Below are 21,906 nucleotides of genomic sequence, written 5' to 3'. Positions count from 1 at the left end.
TACCCAGGCCATTGTCCCTGCGCCCCGGGACCAGCAGCCATCATAGCTGGCTTTCTGCTACTCTCACAGCCAAGCTCTCTTTTCTTACATGTTTTCTTTTCATACCTGTTTTTCCGTCCACCCGGAATGTTCTCCCACCTCCCGTCCCTTCTGTATCTTCACCTGGCCAACCTCAAAGGACCTTTCAGGTCTCCTTTGAAATGCCATTTCCTAAAGGGACAGTCCCCAGCCCATCATCCTCACCAACTTCCCAGTGGAATCCCACCTCTCTGGTCACACACCCTCACGGGGGCCAGGACCCCCCATGGCACCTGGCATAGAGCCTCACACACAGGTAGGGGCTTCGAGGGTTTTGCTGAACCTCCGCATCTAGCACAGAGCCTCCTACCACACATCAGTGGCCACCAAGCAGCTGGCAGAACAGGAAAGAATACAACCCAGGTCAAACAACACATCATAACAGCCGCATGTGTTTAATAACTGAGAGGATGCTCTCAAAGTTGTTTTCTGTTATTAACTGCAAGTTAGTCCTCCTGACTTGTTCCCATGCCCTCTGAGCTTACTTGAAAACGCACAACTCAAACAGCAGACGCCCCGTCTGAAGTCCCACGTTCGTGCTCTATTTCACAATAATGGTGTTATTGCTGTCACCATTTAAGCAATAACACCACCACACTCCAGTCTGGCGGAGTCTGCTCCTCAGGATTCAGGCGGCTTTCTTGTCCCACCCTTCCGTGCTCATTACACAACAAATCACACAAGACCGAGAACCGCTAGAAATCCACCCCAAGGTAAAACTCCACGTTGACTTCAAAAGGAAGCCCCCCAAGACAAAGTGGGGGGAACTTCTGAAGCCTTTTGCCATTTTGTAAGATACACACTCTGCCAAAACACCACCATTTGGGGTTCAGAATCTTTTTTTGCTCAGCACAAAGGAAATTAAATGAAAGTCTTTGTATAGCAAAGACATCGGGGGTGGTATTCACGGAGCGCCCTGGAGGCGGGTCGGCCAAGACTCAAACACCACCACGCAGCACAACCCAGCTGCTTGGCACTCATTTTGGAAGAGGGGAGGAAAAAAAAAGAAAGCAAAGAATTAAAAATAAAAATTTAAAAACACCGCAGAGAAAGAAGCATGAGTTATGTGAATAAGAAAACAGACGGGGGCGGGGGGGGGGGGTGAATCCTGGTATCTGTGACTTTAGGAAGTCCATGCATTTCTGGGCGAAAGGAAAAAAGAGAAATCCAAGAAGAGGGGGAGAAAGAGATGGATTTGTTGTGTAAATTCCTATTTGGGGGGGTAGCCCCCCCCAATTTTTGTCAATCATCACCCTTGGGGAATAATTTTCTCTCTCTTTCAAGCACAGATCAGGAGCCACTGGATTATAATAAACAAGTTATTATATTATATATTTTAGTCACAGGAACTAAAATTTGTGGGGCTTGCCTCTTAATATGTTATTCAATCCACCGAACTCCTCTTCTTCAGAACGTTATTCCATGCACCCATTTTTTTTTTTTACAGTGTGGTAACCCACATACCACATGAGAAAAAAAAAGCCAGATCAAATTAAAATATGCCGACAAAATGCTTGGAATTCCTGTCTGAAAATTCTACCCCACGTGGGTACCTAGCGGAAGAGATTTTCTCAGCCACCTGCGATAGCGACAGCCTCTAACGATGACTAACACACGCTGAACACTTCTCTAGTTTCAAAATTAGAAACATTACAAATAATTATGAAACAGGCTGGCCGCGCAATTACAATAAATCCAAATTTCGGAGAAATTGGGAAGCAATCCTCAGATGATTATTTTGAAACATGCCTGATGAAACACTGATGTGACAGTGTTTTGTCCAAAAAATGAAAACACCAAAAAAAGTAAGGAAGGGCCCCGTGCCTGGAGAAAAGTTAGCCGTTCAGAGAATGTGAAGGGAAACCAGAATGTTTTGGCCAATGGTGAGCTACACAAAGACCTGATGAGAAGTCAGCTACAATCCGGATGGCTCCCTGCACCTGCCAAGCTGGTTTGAGTCAACACATTGCCCGGCGTCCAATGAAAAGGTGATCATAAATTTATACTCCGAAAGGATCTGACTCCTCCCTCCCCTAAACCTCTATGGGACACGGAGGTCAAGAACCTCTAGACTTGCTTCCACCCCGATTTCCCGTTCTTCCTCTACTAACTTCCCTCCCACCCCCCAACACCCCCTGTTCACCCTTGGTGTCAGATGAAGGCTGCAGAACTGCACAATTACAGGGCTGAGTCATACAACCAAAGACACCATGCAGTTGCCACAAGCTTTTAAGTATTTCGTGAATGTGGTTTCCTTTTTATCCAAGTGTACGGCTTTTCTCCTCTCCCCAGCTCCCAGATCCCACCCTCCAGTGCAAAGCATAACCTCTATGCAGTGCCACTCCCAGGCCCCAGGAGCACAACAGCAGGCTCCGAAGATCAGGTTGCAGTTGCCAGCTGTGGCTACTCTGGACAAGGGTCTCCTTGGGAAGGGTGGTGTGGGCTCTAAGGCGGTTGCTATGGTCAACATGCCTCCCAATAAACAGCAGAGGAAAAAAGAACCCAAGTCCCTAAGCTGCTCCCCTCGCCAAAATCCACATCGGCTCTGGAAAAAATCTTCAACCAGCTCCTCGGATTGTTAATTTCTACACATGAAAAGAAAGGGCTTAGGACCTAAGTTGGGGCAACTGCTCTTGTGGGATTTGGGGGTTGAGGGGATGGAGGGAGGCAGGGCCATCATCTCCCTCTCTCCAAATGGACAAAGTTCCCCCTTGCATGGGCTGGGCTCACCCATGAGCCCAGGGACCTTCCGGCCACACCTGCAAGGGGCTGTCTCCACGATGAACCACTTCTAAGAATCGAGTGGTCTCGTCTCTCCAGGCTCAAAGAAAAAAAGGTCTCCAAAAAATGTTAAAGATCATGTCCCCTCCCTCGACCCCCAAAAAGAAAAAAAAAAGAAAAATGTGGGTGAGTCCTGCCTGGCATTTCCAAAAGCAGAGAAATAAATTTCAAAGCCTAGACCCCCAGTGGGAAATTCAAGGAGGCAGGAAAAGTAAAATAGACTGCCTTCTTCATTGTATCCTCTGGGACTTGGGGAAAAAAAAAACCTTTGTGTATCATTAAAAAAAAAAAAAAAATTGTTTTTTTAACATGGCTTTCATTTTTCTGGAAGAAACCTGCATGAGAACCCCAAGCCAACGACTTCTTTACACCTACGACACCGCCCCGATGATGAGCCAATTGAGCGCAAGCAAAACAGAACCAGCCGCGAAAAGGTTACCTTCAGCTCTCTTAGGAGAGGAGTCCACTGGGCCCCCAAAAGGGAGCAGAGAACTGGGCCCAGTTCCCGCTCTGGCCACTAACTCAGTGTGTGACGTTGGGCAATTCACTTAAGGCATCTCTGGACCCGTTTCCTTTTCTGGGAGCAGGTAGGGCCTAGCTGATCGAAGGTTACTTACAGCCCTGAAATCTCGGCATTATAAGAGCATGTGTGATTACGAGCATCCGTTTCACTGTGGGGTTGGGGGAAGGAGGATGCTTCTGGAAAATGTCGACCTTCTTTCTACGTGCCTCGTCTATAATAATCTGAGAATTCATAAGATCTTTGCACGAACGATGAGTCGAAGGAGTGGTTTTACAGAAACAAATTATTTTGTGATATATACACATGCATACTTATCTATATACATATATTTAATTTTCATTTCACGGAGGCCAAATTCATTAGATAATATGTACTCAATTATAGAAAACTACAAAATAAGGAGGCAGTGAGCCTGAAATTTGACATCATGTATCTTAAGGTTTTTCTACTTAAGAAAATTATTTTGCCATTTTTAGAAATTACAAGTAACAGAGAGGCAAAATACATTAATGGATAACATTTTGTGATACTTAAATAAAAAATACATGAATTGTCTCGTGCTTTGCATAATTCTTCCTGGCATGGATTTGTTATAAAAAGATGTCTCCCATTAATTATTTCAAAAGTATGAAGTCCAGCTCATGACACAAATATCCAGAAGAGAATGTTCTAATAAGGCTGAGCTATCTTCTCAAGAGGTTAATTTATAAATTCCACTTTCAAAGTCTACAAAAGCCTGAGAAAGCGCATTAAAAATAAATGTAGACACACACTTTACGTTGTAGTCTCTTAGTACTACAAACCAGTGTTTCCTGTATGAAACCTACATGCTTTCAAAGCCCTGGATGTACAGATTAAATTTAATTTAAGCTTTTCCAAATTCATCTGTACTCTAAGTTATCCTCCATCAGCCCAGATGAAATGTTTCCAATGCTAGTCTAGACTGTTACTTTCCAACAACTCGGATCCACTGGTGAGTGTGTTAGGAAGAGGGTAAGACGTTCAAGTCTCAAATCCAGGGTCTCCTTTTTGAGATTTCTAATGCTCTCCTCTGCAACTCTCCTCCCCGAGATGACTTTTTCAGGAAAGATACTACGTATTATATTTTTTCTAAGTTTTTAAGTTTTTACTATCATTTCCAGTCTCCCCCACACCGTGAGGACTGTGCCCTATTAACTGAAACCCACAAAGCTAGATTCTAACCTCATACTAGAAGAAAAGGGTGGAGAGAACATTTCCAAGGAGGTGACAAATCATTAAGGTCCAATAGCAGAAAACAAGTTTCTAGGTGGAAACCATCTCCAAGACCATGCCCCCCAAAACCTCTTTTTAAAGAGAGAAAAATGGATAAATAAGGCCTGTTATCAACAAATGAGCATTTCTGTCTCCCCCCCAATAAAAGAAGCAAACACCTCTGTGAGGCCACTTACGACGATGTGTGCCGGCGACGGAGAGCGTGCATCCTTGAGGGCTTGTCTGCTCTGGAGGGTCCCCGCCTGAACGTCAAGCAGCGGCCATTTCATCTGAAGATACTGGAGGGAGCGAACAAAAGGGAGAAGGAACATGAATTTAGAAAAGAAATGCAAAACAGCTGCCCCGAGAGATAACTCCTGGGATACATGACACATGGATCAGAAATCGCAAAACTTAAAAGCCTGCAAATAATGACACTGACACACTTGAAAGCATGCAAATACCAGCAACGTCAACAACAACAGAAAAATCACGCAACACCGACAGGTTCTTCCTCAGCGTTCAAGTTCAACAGGTACATGCAGAGACCATCAATATTATCAGCAATTCGTTTCATTTTTTGCATTCAGATTATGGGGGGGGAGGGGCAGATAAAATGATGTCATTAAAACTCCTTCACTTGGAAGGGAGCAGTGGCAGGGGGTGGGGGGCGCAAGAAAAGAGAGGACACAGCTCTTCCGAAGAAAGCAAGCAAACAGAGTCTTAAGCCAGACGTGTCCTGGGTGACTATCAATTCCGAATCTGCTCTTTCGGTGACCTTCATTTCTAAAATGCCATCATCCTTCACTTTCAGGAAAGCTGAATATATACATGCCACTTTCCTATAGTAGAAGCTACTCGAGTAAGGTGAGCATGGAATTCTTCATCCAATCCCAGAGTTTAACAGTTCTCGGTTGAGAGATGTACAGACAGGGAGCGATGCAATTTCTACACTCATCTCAAAAGACGGAAGAAATTATTTTTTTCAAATTTTTTCTTAGAGTGCAGTTGATTTACAGTGTTTTGCCAATTTCTGCTGTACAGCAAGGTGACCCAGTCATTCATATATATATATATATATATATACACACACACACACACACTCCCGTCATGACTGGTGTGTGTGTGTGTTTGTGTGTGTGTGTGTATACATATATATATATATATATATATATATATATATATATATTCCCTTCCATCATGGTCTATCCCAAATGACTGGATATAGTTCCCTGTGCTATACAGTAAGACCTCATTGCTCGAAGAAATCTTAAATACATTCAGGTTTACCAAGAGAGAAAAATAGAAGCATACGCCAACTGAATCTATCTCTACACTTCTCTGAGGTAGTACAAAGTGAATATATGGCCCAAAGGCAAGGGAGCTACTTCTATCAAAGTGATATGTCAGTTTTCAGAGGGACTTCAACAATCAATTGATCGAGCTCCCCATCTTGGAGATGAGGGAAACTGAGGGGAGGCAGCCTGTCCAGTCACAGAGATATTTAGCACACGTATAAGCAATTTCCAGGCATCTGACTTTTGTTGGTGACATTATACCAATTTCACTTCACAACCAAATAAAGCTTAGACACAAATGCTAAGGTTTTAACAAGGAAGTCAGCACTGGCCTTTGTCCCTCCAAAGGCCAACCAATAAAGGCACCATCTTGATCTTTCCAGAGGCTAGTTTTATAACTAACTCTACAGAGAATTTACCCGAGGAACACAGATTAAAGGTTGCCTCATACACAGCCTCCTTAGGAAGGATCTTGGAGAGGCAAAGACACCTTCCCTCAGCCCAGGCACACTCGAGGGGACCAACCCATCGCAGAAAAGTCAAGAGAGAATGTGGTGAAGCTCTGACAGACACTCAAGGAACTGCACCCAGGGCAACGCAGCCCCAAGAAAAGAGACTGAGGGAGGCTGCCCAGAGCCTTCCTGTCAAGTCAGAAGGATTCAGACAGAAAGTAAAGACCAGCAAAGGACAGTCGAGAAAGAGGAGGGGTTTGCTCAAATGCTACGTGACATGGAAGACCCAAAAACCACCACAAGCTTTTCTACGGGTTCCTCAAAGACACAACTGTTCTGGCAAATTACAACGAAATTCGGTGACACCGAAAGCTGGAAGACCCTGGCCTGGAAGCTACCTGCCACACTGCACGGTCGTTTTCCCAAACCTAAACCTAGACGTGGTTTCTGTCACTTTAGAACTTTTACCTAGAAACCTTCTGTGGTGAGGAACCTGGTTACTAGTTCAGGTAACTCCCCAGTTTCTCATCTCTAAACTAAAAGAGTTGTCCTAGTGTGATTGGGGGGGGCTGTCAGGGAATGTCAGCAGGCACCCCCCCCACCCCACGCCCCACCCCTCCAGTGGCTCTTTTAATCAAGCCATTTTCAGGAGTTCCTGGTGTAGCAGAAGCTAATCCGACTAGTATCAATGAGGATGGGGGTTCGATCCCTGGCCTCGCTCAGTGGATTCAGGATCTGGCATTGCCATGAGTTGCGGTGTGGATTGAAGACAAGGCTCGGATCCCACGTTGCTGTGGCTGGGGTGTAGGCCGGCAGCTGCAGCTCCAATTCAATCCCTAGCCTGGGAACTTCCATATGTCGAGGGTGAGGCCCTAAAAAGTGAAGAAAAAAAAAAAAAAAAAAATTCCAAATATCTGTTCAGGAGCAGCAGCATCCCAAAGGAAGTGCCACTGAAGTAAAAGTTTCCATGGCTTCCCTCGGCCCTCTCACCCGAGCCCATGGGCTATAGAGTCTATTCTACCCCGTCTCAGCCGCCTCCTTCCCATTCTCACTCGCCACATAAATATACGGGCCCCCCTGGTCCAAACCACTCAATAGAGTCATTTCCTTGAGGCCAACCAAAGTGGACACCCGCCAACACTCACCTCTTCATCGCAAGAAAACCTGTGAGGGAAAGTGCCAAGCTGAGTCGCCACACACCTACGGCTGCCTCTGCCCTCAGCCGTGAGGGTGAGGTTCGCGGACGCGTTTTCATCTTTGAGCATCTGCAAAACTGATTTGACTGCATCCACATACCAGCTCCCCAGAACGAGGAAATTTAGGCTTTGTGTAAGGTGACAGGCCTGCCCCCAGGACCCCACCCAAGAATTAGCCGTACCCAGAATGCAATATTAACACGGAGACTTATAATTCTTACTTTACATAAAAGCTTCATTGTGTGCCATATCCAATCTCCGCAGGCTACCTGCACCACATATTTTTATGAGCCTACATTTCAGCGCTCCGAGCCTACAATACACATAATTTTCAATTATGTTAGGGCAGCCCAGGATCACTGCCTATATAACATTACTGGTTGGAGGAAATGAGACTCGGCCCTGCTGCCCAGAGAGAGCTAACCAAATCCAGATGGGGGACAGGACGGGCCCCCCGAACCGCCGACTGGCAGCCACGCCGCAGTGACAGCCCCCAACCTCTCCGTCCCACTGCAACTCGATCCCATAAAACGGGGCTCACCCTCCCGCTCCCTCCCCCCGCCCCCGCAAATCTGTGCCCATCTCCTGGGCCTGAACTGGCACTTGGGCTGACGAGGTTCCTTCGGGGAAATGAGTATGAGGTCAGGATTTTTTTAAAGGAAGTTATTAACCTCCTGCCAAAGTGATGGGTTTCCCAGGTTCCTTCATCTTCCACAATTGGTCCTTATTAATAGGGAAAATAAATAAATAAAGGCACGAAAAAGGAAATTAGGTCCTATTATAGCCCACAGGAAAATCTTTTCCTTCCTGGACACATTAGGCAGCGGGAAATTCTCTTCTGTTGGGTCCTAAAGGAAGACCTGGCGGAGGAGGCATCTGGGATTTACGCAGGGGCTGGGTCGCCATGCCGTTTTCCCAACTGTTCGACTTCAGTTTTATATCCTTTTGGGGAAGAGGAAAAAAAAAAGTTCCCACCATCCCACTATAAAAACAACACTCAGCTCCAGGCTCCCTTCCTTTTAGGCTGCTCAACATGGAAATTATGAATTGCCTACAAAAACATTAAACTTTTCAACAAACTGCAATCAACTGGGGCTGTGGGAATTCCTACATTGAAAACTGTTGAAATGGAGTCTGCTCAGCCTATATTTTGTTAAAAAAATAATAATAATAGATAAATAAATAGGGCCATCTTGGCTTCAGCGTTTCATCCTTGGCTTAATAATAATGCTCTGCTCATGGCCCATTAGGGCCGCTCCCCTCCCCAGCCACCAAATCATAGTTTATGACATGTCTCAGAGAGCTGAAGTTAAGCTTTGGACCTGTGGGCAAAGTCTTGAATATATATACACCACCATGACCTGAAAAGGAACAGAGGCGGTTTAAAGGCCTGCTGAATTGTCAGCAAAGAAGAAAAAGGTACACAGCTCGAATTTGCATTCCCCCACTTTCCCCAGTAAAAAACAGCAAGGCCAATGGGGAGGGTCTTCCAAATCAGAAGTCCCCTCCAAGATGTATGCTCCTTGCGATCAGCAGCTACTCAACCCCAAAGAGGCACCTCCATCCTCACGGTCCCGCTTCAGTGGCGAGGATGGTGAGAAGGGGCTACTCAGAGGGCTGCCGGGGGTGGGAGGGTGTCTTTGCGCAAATGTAATTATCTAAACACATAGGACAACTCAAGCGACGACAACAACGATGAGGCCAACCAAGTTGCCAGGAAACTCCCCATCCTCGATAAGACCCCCCCGCTCGCTCCATTCTACAAGGGACAGGCCCTTATTTGTTCAGGGCAAGGTTGGCCAACTTCTTCTGCAAAGGGCCTGAGAGTAAACAAGCTTTGCAGCCAGCCCATCTCTGTCCTAACCACTGGACAGAAAAGCCACCACAGGCCATACATGTGTGAACTCTGCGCGGGTGTGCTCTGATAAACGTCATGTGACCTCTGAACGCCACATCATTTTCCCGGGTCAGGAAACAGTCTCCTCTTGACTTTTGTTTCAACCATATAAAAATAATGAAAACCATTCTCCATTCACAGGCTGTACAAAAACGGGGCAGGCGGGACAGCTTTGGCCCCTGGGCCACAGTTTGCCACCCGTGGCTTAGGGAAGGAACATGCAGCGACCTGAATCATGTCGGGCATTCCTTCTCGGGGCCTTAAATCCAGTCGCACGCCCTCCCATAGGGAGGCAAGTTCGCTGGCCCCAAAGCAACATTTTAGATGGAAACCTCACCAGCAGACTCAAGTTTGAGGGGAAAAGCTTGGAAAAGAATCTGAGCTCTCCGGCTGTACCTCCCCGTCACAAGGTCTGACCACTAGACCACAATCTCAACTAAAATAACCTTCTCTCCCTCCAAAATGGAAGCTTGAAAATCCTTGAGCAATTCTGACTGGAAAAGGTTCACATGTCCAAAAAGTTCTCACCCGCTTCCCGGGAGACACTGGCAACCTGTCACATGTCATCGAAGACCACAGAAGAGCCTCGGGAAGAAATTCCTCGGGTCAGGGAGGACGCAAGCACCCTGACAACTTTCGAGGTTTAGAAGCTCTTCTCTTCCAGAACTTTCACACATCGCGACGCTGGAATTAAGCCCACACTGTGCCAACCCTGTCTGCCACCAACAGGTGGCATCGGCCACAGACTCAGGCAAAAGGCAGGGTTCAGAGTGGGGAAAGGGGCACCAGCAGGGGGCCTGAACAGACTGCTCAGTGGAAATGAAACCAGTCTCTTCTGGAAAAATGGTCCCCAAAAAAGCCTATCATCCAGAAAAGGGCCGATTTTAAAGTTTTGAAGGCCTTGCTCCCCTCCCCTGCCTAATATATCTGCATTCTTTACCTAAATACAAAACAACCTTCCCGATCCAAGCTATTTCTCAGTAGGGGTGCTTTTTCCAAGGAAAATCCATTTCACAAGAATTCAAATTAGTTGGAAACCATCCTCTCGGTAGATCTGGATTGCCTCCGTCATCCTAACTCACTAGGGCCGCAAAGTTTACATGCTGTGTTTCTTATAAAATGCAAAGCACATATTCTGCCTCAACAGCACACACTGGCGGCACCGCCAGCCATGGCCTGTCGCGTCCAAACTCCTCCATCCTTCCTCCCCTGAACGGTGACGTGCTCCCATCCTCCCCTGCGCAGGCGCACCGAGGACCAGCCCCACCCTACGACAAATGTGCAACTGAGAAGGGGTGAAACCATGGTCACGTCCGCATCACTGAATTTTACAGAGGACAAGGCTACCAGAAGGCGCTCCTCCTACGAGGAAAACAGGAAGCCAAATAGGAATGCTATTTTTAGGAGGTCAGATTATGAGGCTCACCCCTAATACACATCCACACACATAGGTCTCTTCAGGAACAGGTCTGGCTGTCACTGTCTCAACCTACTTCATTGCCCAGAACAGAAAGATGGAAAAGCCAGTCTATCTTCCATCAATATGTAATCCTGCCCCCAAGACTAGAGAACCCCCAATTTCTCCAGCCTGGTCAAAATATAAGGTGTGATTGGAGTTCCCATCGTGGCGCAGTGGTTAACGAATCCGACTAGGAACCATGAGGTTGCGGGTTCGATCCCTGCCCTTGCTCAGTGGGTTAACGATCCGGCGTTGCCGTGAGCTGTGGTGTAGGTTGCAGACACGGCTCGGATCCCGAGTTGCTGTGGCTCTGGCATAGGCCGGTGGCTATGGCTCTGATTCGACCCCTAGCCTGGGAACCTCCATATGCCGCGGGAGCGGCCCAAGAAATAGCAAAAAGACAAAACAAAAAACAAAAAACAAAAAACAAACAAAAAAAAAAGAAGGTGTGATTAATTTAATACTCTAGCCCACCCTCCTGAATCTTAGAGGTACCAACGGGTTTCCAAAAGTTAGCAGTGATCATATATACCTAACAGTGGAAACGGTGTGAAACTATTTCAGAAGCCTTCGGAATCCTGCAGCATCCTCAGGAGCCACCATTATAAACTGGTTCGGTTGATCTTCCAGTTGATGCAGAGGGTACAGGAGATTAGGCTGCTTTGTCCTAGGTTAAAACATAGTCCTGGACTTTCTTCTGAAAATCCACAGAGAACCTAAGATCGAGGTTCTACTTAAAGAGGCCTTGTTTGCCTATAAAGCATGACTGCACAGAAGAAAGGTCAAGGACATGTAATTTCTGCGGGTTGGGATTTAGCCTAAGTCCGTATATACCACCGTTACCTAAGAAAAGGAAACCAAAGACCTCAGAAAACTGGGTATATGCTGAACTTGGAGAAGGAAAAAGGCTACAGAAAAAGTTCAGCTGGATGTTATAACTGACCCTTTTCTTTCTTTCTTTTTTAATGAAACCAAACATAGTAGGAACTTGGACATGTTTCCCTTAAAATCACCACCCGATTTCTCAACAGAAAAGGAACATGGGGGAAAGGGCAGGGGGCAGGGAGAGGAAGGGCCTTCAAGGCGTCCGTGCAGAACAGTTTAACACCTTGTTTTAAAATCCTCTATCTCTATGAGGCTGTTCTATGATTTTTAAACGAAATCCTTGCAGTTAACCTTTTGCTTCTTAATCATAACAACTAAAGGATCCTAAGAGTACCGCTTCACATTTAGAGAGTCGTTTTTTTTAAACTGACATAGAGTTTGATCGACAATGCTCTGTGAGATCTGGGTGTGCAGCAAAGTGATTCAGTTACCTATATACAGTCTTTTTCACATTCTCTTCCCTTACATGTTATTACCAAATATTGACCAGAGCTCCCTGTGCTACAGTCGGTCCTTCTGGGTTTATCTGTTTTCTATATACAGTTAATCCCACATTTAGAGAGTATCTGGGGTTCATAACCACATTCTCCAGAATCCTCTGAAATAAATGGCCAGAAAGTTCAACTAACATTTTTACCAAGGGGGAAACAGAGGCCAGCCCAGCAGCCGCGGTTTACCTGGGCCAGTCGGCAACCTTGCTGGGCACAGGGCTCCAGGCCACCAGCATGTCTCTAGTTCATCCTGGTGAACTCCACCCTCCAACACCCCCTCCTACCGCAACTCTCCACCCCCCCACCCTCCCATTCTCCACCCCCCTCCAGCCTCCACCTTCCTTGTGTGTCTTATCAACGGACTGTGAGGCATCTTGCCTGCTCTCTAGGCAGAGAGCAGTGTCTCAAAGGGCAAGGCTAAGGGAACGTCTCAGGATGTCCCCAGAGGAATAAACGATCTCTCCCCAACTACCCTTGCACTTCTCCCCCTAGGCTGCTGGGCAACATTCGTCTAACTCTTTTCCTCCAAGGCCACCAGAAAATTATTTCTACCAGAGCTCCCAAAGACCCTGGTCATAAGGAGAAACAAAGCAAAACCAGCAGATAGCAGGGAGGGAGTGGGATGGACGGGGGAGTCTGAGGTTAGTAGATGCAAACTATTGCATTTGGAGTGGATAAGCAATGAGATCCTGCTTACAGCACAGGGAACTATATCTAATCACTTGTGATGGAACATGATGGAGGATAATGTAGGAAAAAGAATGTGTGTGTGTGTGTGTGTGTGTGTGTGTGTATAACTGGGTCCCTTTGCTGTACAGCAGAAATTGGCAGAACATTCTAAATCAACTGTAATTTAAAAAAAAAAAAGCTACGAAAAGACAAAAAAAAAATCATTTTAGATAAGTTTCCCCAAATGATGCTTTTTAACTCTAAAGTTGGTGACTTTTAGCACATCAGCACCATTAATAAGTAGTTAAATTTCAGGGTTATGGGACCAGAGATCCCTGCATATCATAGGAAGAAAGAAAAGACTGGAAAACACTTTCCTCTTTCAGTCCTTACTGGGTGGTTCAAAGCACTATTTCAAACCTGTGAGATTTTCTATCAGTACTCTTCCAATTTCTAATTTTCTCTTTTCTTTCCTATCTATTTCCATCCTCAGGGTCTTTCTCTAAGGTTTTCTTTTTGTAGACTCTTGCTTAAATGGTATCAGAAAATATATTTCAGGCTTCAAGATAACTTAAATTCATCCTATCTCTTCCAAATTACTTCTCATCCAGGTGGACCAAGAATGCAGGGAGCAGCAACCCTGGGGGAGAGAGGAAAGAGTGACCAAAAAAAAAAAAAAAGCAAATAACGAAGAAACAAACAAAATCCAATAACCAAAACTCAAGATTTGGTCTTCTTTACCTTGACAACTCAAACCTCTTTCCTAAGGAAGTTTTGCATTTGCCAAGTCAGTGGTTTTGCAGGGAGCGTACAGTATAGCAGCTCGTGGAAGCACAAGCTGGAAAGAATGTCACCAGGCCCTTCCTCTCAAACCTACCTGGGCCTCCTTAGAGTGGGGTGAGGCCTGCCTTCCATGCTCTAGAAGTCAGTCTTAAAGTTACGACTGCATGCTCTGGGGAGGAGCACAAGACGGAGACATAAAGAGTCTGGAAACCTCCTTTCCCAGCTCAGTTCTGTCGCTAACTGGCTAATCACCTCACCTCTTGCTGGGCAACTTCTTCCCCACTCTGGGCCTACGTCTGTAGCAGGCAATTGGGGAACATGATCTCCAAAATCCCTTTCTACTCTAACACACGGATTTCTGCAGCTTTTACAAAGCATATGCTCAGTGTCCAGTGTGGATTAGATGTTCTGAGGCTTAGAAAGTCATAGAAGACCCAGTCAATTAGACCATAAGCTAATAAGTGGTTATAAGGACTAATGCAAGAAAGATAAGCAGAAACATCATGAAGAAAAGATTTAGTTTTTTGTTTATTTTGTTTTTTCCCCCTGCGCCCACTGCAAATGGAAGTTCCCAGGCCAGGACTGAATCCAGGGCACAGCTGCACCCTGCACCACAGCTGCAGTAACTCCAGATCCTTAACCCACTGTGCCGGGCCAGGGATCAAACCCACGCCATTACAGAGACAATGGTGAATTCTTAACCTGCTGCACCATAGCAGGAACTCCAAGATTCAGGGGTTTTTTTATTTGTTTTCTTTTTCTCTTTTTTCTTCCTTTTTAGGGCCACACCCGAGGCATATGAAAGTTCCTGGGCTAAGGGTCAAATTGGCGCTGCAGCTGCAGGCCTACATCACAGCTGCACCACCTCCAGATCTTGGCCACATCTGAAACCTACTCTGCAGCCTGTAGCAACACCAGACCCTTAACCCACTGAGCAAGGCCAGAGATCAAACCCACATCTTCACGGATACTAGTCAGGTTTTTAACCTGCTGAGCCACAACAAGAATTCTTCCAAGATTTAGTTCTTGATGGTAACATGGCCCTACACCATATCACGCTGGTTTGTTAAGACTTTTCTCCTGACCCACTCAAGTCCTTCATCAAACTACCTGGGAGTGGGCCCAGGAGTCTGTATTTTCTTTTTTCCAACTTGCCAGGTGATTCTGATGATCAGTCTTCAGCATAAATTACCAGCACTGGGGCAGCACCTAGCCAGGTACACAGTGAGCATGCTGTGTATTTGCAGATTCCACTGTACTTTCTCAAAGGCTCCTTTAAACCTCTAAATTGATGGTCGCTACATCCTTTTACGTAGCCAAAGCAGATAATCTCCAAACTCATTTTAAAAGAGGAGAAAGTGAGGCAGAGAGAAATTAAGCAACTTAGTCATACAGTTACTAGGGATTCTGAACCAGAATGCGGAGTTTCTCTGGCCAGAACTCTTAAAGTCTCCCAAATGAGACTGAGTAGAAGGGGCAAAGGGGACCCCCAGGGGAGGGCTCAAAAGATGTGTGGGAGCAAAAGAAAGGGGGCAGCCACACAGCGCCCCCCCCCCCCCACACACACACACGGAGGGGGACCAGCCTCAGAGACAGAGTCCCTCTGTCATGACTGAAAGCAGCCCAGGACTAGCCATCTCCAAGTCTTCAAAGAGCTTCATGATGGAGGTGCCCTCAAAACGGCTCTGGATTCGAAGCAAATGCCAGCCCCGCCCCTCTATGCACCCAAGTCTCTGAGCCACTGGTTGGAGGAGGGTCGGAGGCCATGAAGCCACTGGGAGAACGTGGAAGAGGAGCCCCAGCCCTCCCATCTTGCTCCAACAGGTCTCCTGGTCTTCAGCCTCTAGACAGGGCGGCCCACGGCCCCTCAGTGGTTGACACAATAAAAACACAATAAATGCCACGGGGGACCCCCTCCTTAAGAGACAGAGCAGAGACCACCTACCTTTAAGGTAGAAAGACATTTAGAATTGTTTCATTTTCAAATCAAGCTTGTGGTCACCACGTTCTTTTTATTATGGCTTCTTAGGAAAAGGCCAAGTATGCTCCAATTAAATGGAATGCTTGCATTACCACCTGTTCCCCTACAGGCATGCTGAGGTGGATACAGGCACCTTGGGACCAGGAAAATAAAGTGAAAGACAAGGAGCAGCTCATGGTGCAAGAGTGGGCATCAAGGGAGCTCAGAAGACGGAGCACACTGAGATAAGGGCACACCCAGTCTCAGCTGATCGAAAAATAAATAAAACGTGGCATATCCATACAATGGAATATTACTTGGCAATTACAGCAAATGAATACTGACTCATGCTGCAACATGGATGAGCCTTGAAAACATGCTAACTTCAAGAAGGCAGACCAAAGAAGTCATACATTCTATGATACTTTCTCTACGGAATATCCAGCATAGGCAAATCCACAGGAACACAGAGCAAATCAGTGATTGTCAGGCACTAGAGGGACAGAAGATTAGGGGACACAGAGTTTCTTTACCAGTGGGAACAGAGTTTCTTTGGGGGTTGATAAAAATGTTCTGGAAATAGACAGTGATGATGTTTGCACAACCTTGTGACTACACCCAAACCCACTGAACCGTATACTTTAAATGAGTAAGTTGTATGGTATGTGAATTAGATCTCGATTTTTTTTAATGAATTTCAAAAGAAAAAGAAAAAAAGAATGCAGCGAGTCACCTGATGGTTTTCACATTCATTTCAGAGACAAGCAGACACCACCCATCATGCCAGAATGCTCACCAATGAACCCCAAGCAGGTAAACCCATTCTTTAAAGAAATAACAAACAAAACAAAAAAAACCCCACCATACCCTCCGAAGCTTCCTGAGAAACAATGTGGTTTTTGTTTTGTTTTGTTTTGTTTTGTTTTTGTCTTTTTTGCCATTTCTTGGGCTGCTTCCGCGGCATATGGAGGTTCCCAGGCTAGAGGTCTAATAGGAGCTGTAGCCGCCGGCCTACGCCAGAGCCACAGTGCAATGCAGGATCCAAGCCACGTCTGCGACCTACACCACAGCTCACAGCAACGCCGGATCCTTAACCCACTGAGCGAGGCCAGGGATCGAACCTGCAACCTCATGGTTCCTAGTCGGATTCGTTAACCACTGCACCACGACGGGAACTCCGCAAGTGTGATTCTAGTAGCTGTAGGATCTCGGGAAGGGACTGTTACAATGGCAGGTGAACGGGGCTTCCGGAGAGATGTGACGCGCACAGGATACCCTGGGTCAACAGTGTCAGCGAAGAGCATGGGAGTGAGGAAGCCAAACGCCTGCTGTTTCAGGGCATGTCCCTAAAGACAAAGCGAGCTGAGCAGTTGAGGCAACAGAACCATAGAGAGTTCAGAAAACCGAAGCCACAGTTCATCCTCCACCGTCCTGCGGCCTCAGGCAGGTCACGTGGCTCTGCACCTCAGTTTCCCATCTAAAAAATGCGCATGGGAACCGCCTGCCTAAAATCTCCAGACCAACTTTTCCAAACGCAAAGGGTCAACAGTGTAAATGAAGTAAAAGGAAGAGTTACATAAGGTCCAAGAGAGTTCAGCTTTGCTATTTTCACCTCCAACTGCACAGGGGGATTTACAAGCCAGAAGTTACGGGTTTACCACGTAAAGTGTTAGAGACGTGGCCATCAGATGACCCTTGAGAGGTACAAAGCCAGAGAGAGAGTAACAGGGTCCTGGCGACCTGGGAGGGTTGTTTGCAATGCATGCATGATCAGATTGCAGCACATATTAAAATCAAGAACTCGAAAAAATTCCTTCCTTTCTCCACGGCCGGGAGCTCTCAAGACTGGGCTTTTTCTGATGAGACCTTCCCCTCTCCACCGCCAGGAGCTCTCAGGACTTGGCTTTTTCCGATGCGGGTCTCCTGCCTATTCTGTACTTCTCACACCCTCCCCCAGGAGGACAAGTGACACCAAAAGTCTTTGCGGTCAACCAACAACCAATTCACATGCTCTAGTCAAGTCCCCGTAGAAGCCAAATGCAAGACAGACCTCAAACTCCAACTGAAACCCTGAAGCAGGCTGTTTTCTTTTTACTTTTTTTCCCCCCGCTTGTCACATGTGAAAGAGGTCGGTGGCTCCAGCAAGGTCTCCCTGTCCAAATTTTTACTGTCCAGTTCTAGCTGTGACATGCACGGGGAGATGCTTCGTAAGGCGACACCCAGGAAGCCGAAAGGTCAAGCGGCGGCACGGGTTAATTTTGCTCGGGGAAGAACCAGCCCTGAGCCGGGGGAAGATTTAGTGAGGCTGACCTTCGGGAGGCCCCCCGACCCCCCTGCACACAAGTCTTGCTGCCTCAGCCAGAAGCGGCCTGCCACTCAAGTATCATCTTGCTGTAACAAATTACTCCTAACCCAGGATTATGGCTCTTTCCAAATCCCTCCTAGAGAGCAAGGAAATAAACATTCTCTCCCAGGACCAGCCCCAGTTGTTTCTCCGGCTGGTAATCCTTGTCTCTCTCTGCTGCTCCTAGGAGCCTTCCTCTGGGCGGGGTCTGCGAGACCCCTCGGGCCCACTCTCCTTTCAGACGCGGGCTGAATGTCTCAATTGTCCATTGGGCACAGGAAAAGATGAAGGCAGGCTTTCTGTCCAGAGACGCCTCACACAATGGTTCCCTTGGCCCACACACCTCTCATCTGCCGGCCGACTCCACTGGCCTAATCCCAGTCTCTCAAGGAAGTCCACACCCCACATTCCTTCCTCACGTTCCAGAAGGACGAGTGAGGACAGGTCGCCGTGAAGCTGCTGTGCTCCAACTTCACGCGTGGCCCAGAGAGATGCGGGGCTGCCCGCCCCCCACCCCGGACAGCATGCCATGGGGCGGGGGCGGGGAGGGGTGTTAAGTTGAATGGGGGTGGGGGAGGGAGAAAGATCTAGAAAAAAGGGGCAAGACAGCAGGAGAAACTGCCTCTGACCCCAGCCTGAGGTTTCCTCTAATAAACTACCAGGCGATATTTCGAGCACAATCACCCCATTTGGGGAAGGAAATACAGTTCTGTCCACTTCCAATGTGAGGAACCCTGGATCCTCCGGGGACTTGGGACCAAGTGGCAGTTTTGGTTTTAATTGTAGACAGAGAGAGAGATCAGGACATGCCAGGAAGAGCCGAGCAATGGATGTTACAATCAAAGGGGGATGATTTGAAGAGACAGGGATCTTGGGGTTGTTTTACTTAGACTTTCTCCCCAGAGAGCGTGTGCGCAGTTGACAGCACGCTGACACACCAGGGCCGGGAGAGAAACTCTCCAAAATAACCCAAAGGCACCGAAGAGACAGAAATATCCCCATCAAAAATCCAGACACCAAATCAAATTCCTGTTTCAAAAGGGAGAAAGGACACCAGGTAAGGAAATGCAGTTAGATAACACAACTCATCCGGAGTGAAGTGCCACTTCCGATTCCTCACGTGCAACCGAAGCTGACCACCTCGCCAGGCTTGACGGGGTGGCCATGCCTCTGGAAACCAACTTGTTCTCTGCTTTTGTGGTTTTCGGCTTTGAAAGAACTTGGCTAGGGAAGGAGCAGTAACGATCGGCAGCTACCCACTTAGCTCATTAGTATGTCATCTGGACAGGCAAAATCAATTCCAACAGCATCAAGTTTGGTTATTCCCTCCCCTAAAGGTCTGCACTATTAATAGCAAGAAAGTTTCCCAGGCTTCAGTTTATTTGTAATCCCAACCAGCCCTGACCACGGAACCTGGCCACCTCCACTCCAAGAGCTCCCCGAAATCCAGGAGATGGAACTTCAGGTCTCAGTCTTTTGACAGCGGTGGAAAGAGACAGAGGCAGGCTGAACTTAAAGATGTCCGGTCACAGGGGCCTTGATCCCCAGAAAAGGCTAGGAAGGCAGGGGGAGGAACTAACTCAGCCTCTCTACCCATCTAACCAGCTCTTGGGCTCTCTCTTCCAGCCTGACCTCACTCTATGGACAGAGGTCACCATCTCATCTCCCCATTGGGGATCAGCTGACAGAAGCTTCTACAAGAGGTAGGCTGGTTAAAAATGAACTTAAAATGTCACTAAGTCCGACCAGCAGAATGTCAAGAGCACAGGGCCAGGAGCTGGAATGCCTGGGTTCAAATCCAGAACCTGTAGCTTGGTACTTCTGGAGCCTTGTACAAATGGTTTCATCTCTCTACGCCTCCAGACCCTTGCCTGCCAGGTGAGGATAATAACATGGGGATAATAACAGTACCTCCCTCTTAGGATGGATAAGAGCGATTGGTCGTGCATCCCCTACAAACTCCCCCTGTTTGATGTACAAGATAGAAGGCTGATAGGGTTCGTGTTCATGGAGCAAGCACTCACTGCAGGGAGTTAAAAGGGGAGGCGAGATGCACGCGATTCGTATGATAAATGCAGGAAGTCAACAGAGGGGCTGGTTGAGTTGGGTGGCTGAGGAGCAGACCAGCTGCCAATGACACGCCATTACTGTCCACATGGAAACGGGAAAGTAGAGAATAGTTCATTGGAGTATTTAAAACATTTCCCTCTTCCTTTCTTTATGTACCCTGGCAAGGGGCTTTGCCTTGAGAATTCAGCTCCAGCTGCCTGAATGAGGGGAAGCCAAGTTCATGGGGTCCCGCTCAGCCTCTGCTCAGGTATTTTCATTCCACCTGCAAAGTCTTCTGGAGTCTGCCCAACTCGCCCTGCAGACCCAGGGCCTCAGAGCGAATCACACGCTGCCACAAACAGAGGGGAAAAACACTAATCCAGCAAATTCTCTCGAATGACAGTTCAGCCTGTGTCTTTAATGCCAAAGCGCCTCAGGAGCCTTGTTCTTGCCTCCACAGAGTCCCTTGCGCCCTCTCCTTTGGACCACTGAGCCCCCCACTGAGTTAATGGAACCTACTACTATGAGGACCTAAAGCAGCAATATAGGGGTCACGGGGACTGCATGCATTCAGACCAAGTTCCCAGAGCTCCTCTAGAGGCAGCTCAGACCCAACTTCAAACCCCAGCTCCATAACTCCAGTCACTCACCAGGGTCTGTACTGAGGGCCTAATATATGCCAAGTGCCGACTCTCAAAGAAATGGAGCTCTTTAAGAGAAGAAAGCAAAGGAGTTCCCTTCATGGCTCAGTGGTTAATGAATCCAACTAGGAACCATGAGGTTGCGGGTTCGATCCCTGGCCTTGCTCAGTGGGTTAAGGATCCGGCATTGCCGTGAGCTGTGGTGCAGACGCGGCTCGGATCCCACGCTGCTGTGGCTCTGGCGTAGGCCAGTGGCTACAGCTCCAATTAGGCCCCTAGCCTGGCAACCTCCATATGCCACGGGAGCAGCGCTAGAAAAGGCAAAAAGACAAAAAAAAAAAAAAAAAAAAAAAAGAGAGAGACAGAGAAGATAGCAAAACGAACCATTGAGAAGTAGGGTGGGCTTGGGCAAAGGCTTTCATCTCTGTGAGCATTGGCTTCCTCATCTGTAAAATGGGAATACACCCAACAGCCACCTCTCAGAGTTCACAGGCTTGGCACGATGCCTCGCATATGGTGTGGGCTTAGTAAATGCTATTATATTATTAGCTAGCTATGATATTGCTATTAACATGATTGGCACCGTCAGAATAAAACTCCTGGAGCCATTGCACGATTCTAAATCATCCGAAAAAGTAAATCCCTGTTTATGATTCAATGATTAAAGGGAAATGAACACTTGGCCCGAAGTAAAACAAAGTGACCGAAAACATTCCTAGTTAACCAGCCTCGCCTCTCCGGATTACTCCCACCCCATCCTCCCATTCATTCATTCCTAGCCTTCTGGTCAAGTGGAATTTTCCTATTACTACGCTTGGTCTCCCCCACGTCTGCTCTCCAACCAGGTACACCAAAGCTCAGCTGCAGGCCTGGTGTTCTAAGCCACTGTATTTCTTCCCTCCAACTGGTCCTCACACTTAAAGAGATTTCTTAAAATGTCTGCAACCCCAGCAGAATTCTGACTCTTCTCTTTCATGCTCTGCAAACAGCAGACACACAAGGCACAGGCTGGCCCACAGAACCAGGGGTTGAGATGCACTAGGTCAGACCCAGCAGCAGCTGCTCCAGGGCTACCAAGAAACCACACGAAATCATCATCTGAAAGAGGTTTTACAATGTGCACACGAAAGAAAAATGACAAAGAAAAAAAAAAATCTCAAAAAACAA

The 21,906-nt window shown here is 47.2% G+C and overlaps 1 protein-coding gene across 44 annotated transcripts in view; it reads right to left on the bottom strand.

Moving 5' to 3' along the window:
- TCF7L2 (transcription factor 7 like 2) overlaps window positions 1-21,906 on the bottom strand; it is a 203,666-nt gene that overhangs the window by 118,544 nt on the left and 63,216 nt on the right. For all 44 annotated transcript variants that reach the window (XM_005657462.4, XM_005657463.4, XM_084994298.1 and 41 more), the window contains one exon: window positions 4,813-4,914. In XM_005657462.4, coding sequence (XP_005657519.1) covers window positions 4,813-4,914 — 102 coding nt within the window. The remainder of the gene's footprint in view (window positions 1-4,812; window positions 4,915-21,906) is intronic.

Source organism: Sus scrofa, chromosome 14 (genome assembly GCF_054392235.1).
Source record: "Sus scrofa isolate SSC_HxYL_T2T_F1_AM1 chromosome 14, Sscrofa_HxYL_maternal_Yorkshire_Landrace_v2.0, whole genome shotgun sequence".
NCBI lineage: Eukaryota > Metazoa > Chordata > Mammalia > Artiodactyla > Suidae > Sus > Sus scrofa.
The sequence above is the reverse complement of the archived record's forward strand: the minus strand, read 5'-3'. Positions and strand labels throughout refer to the sequence as shown.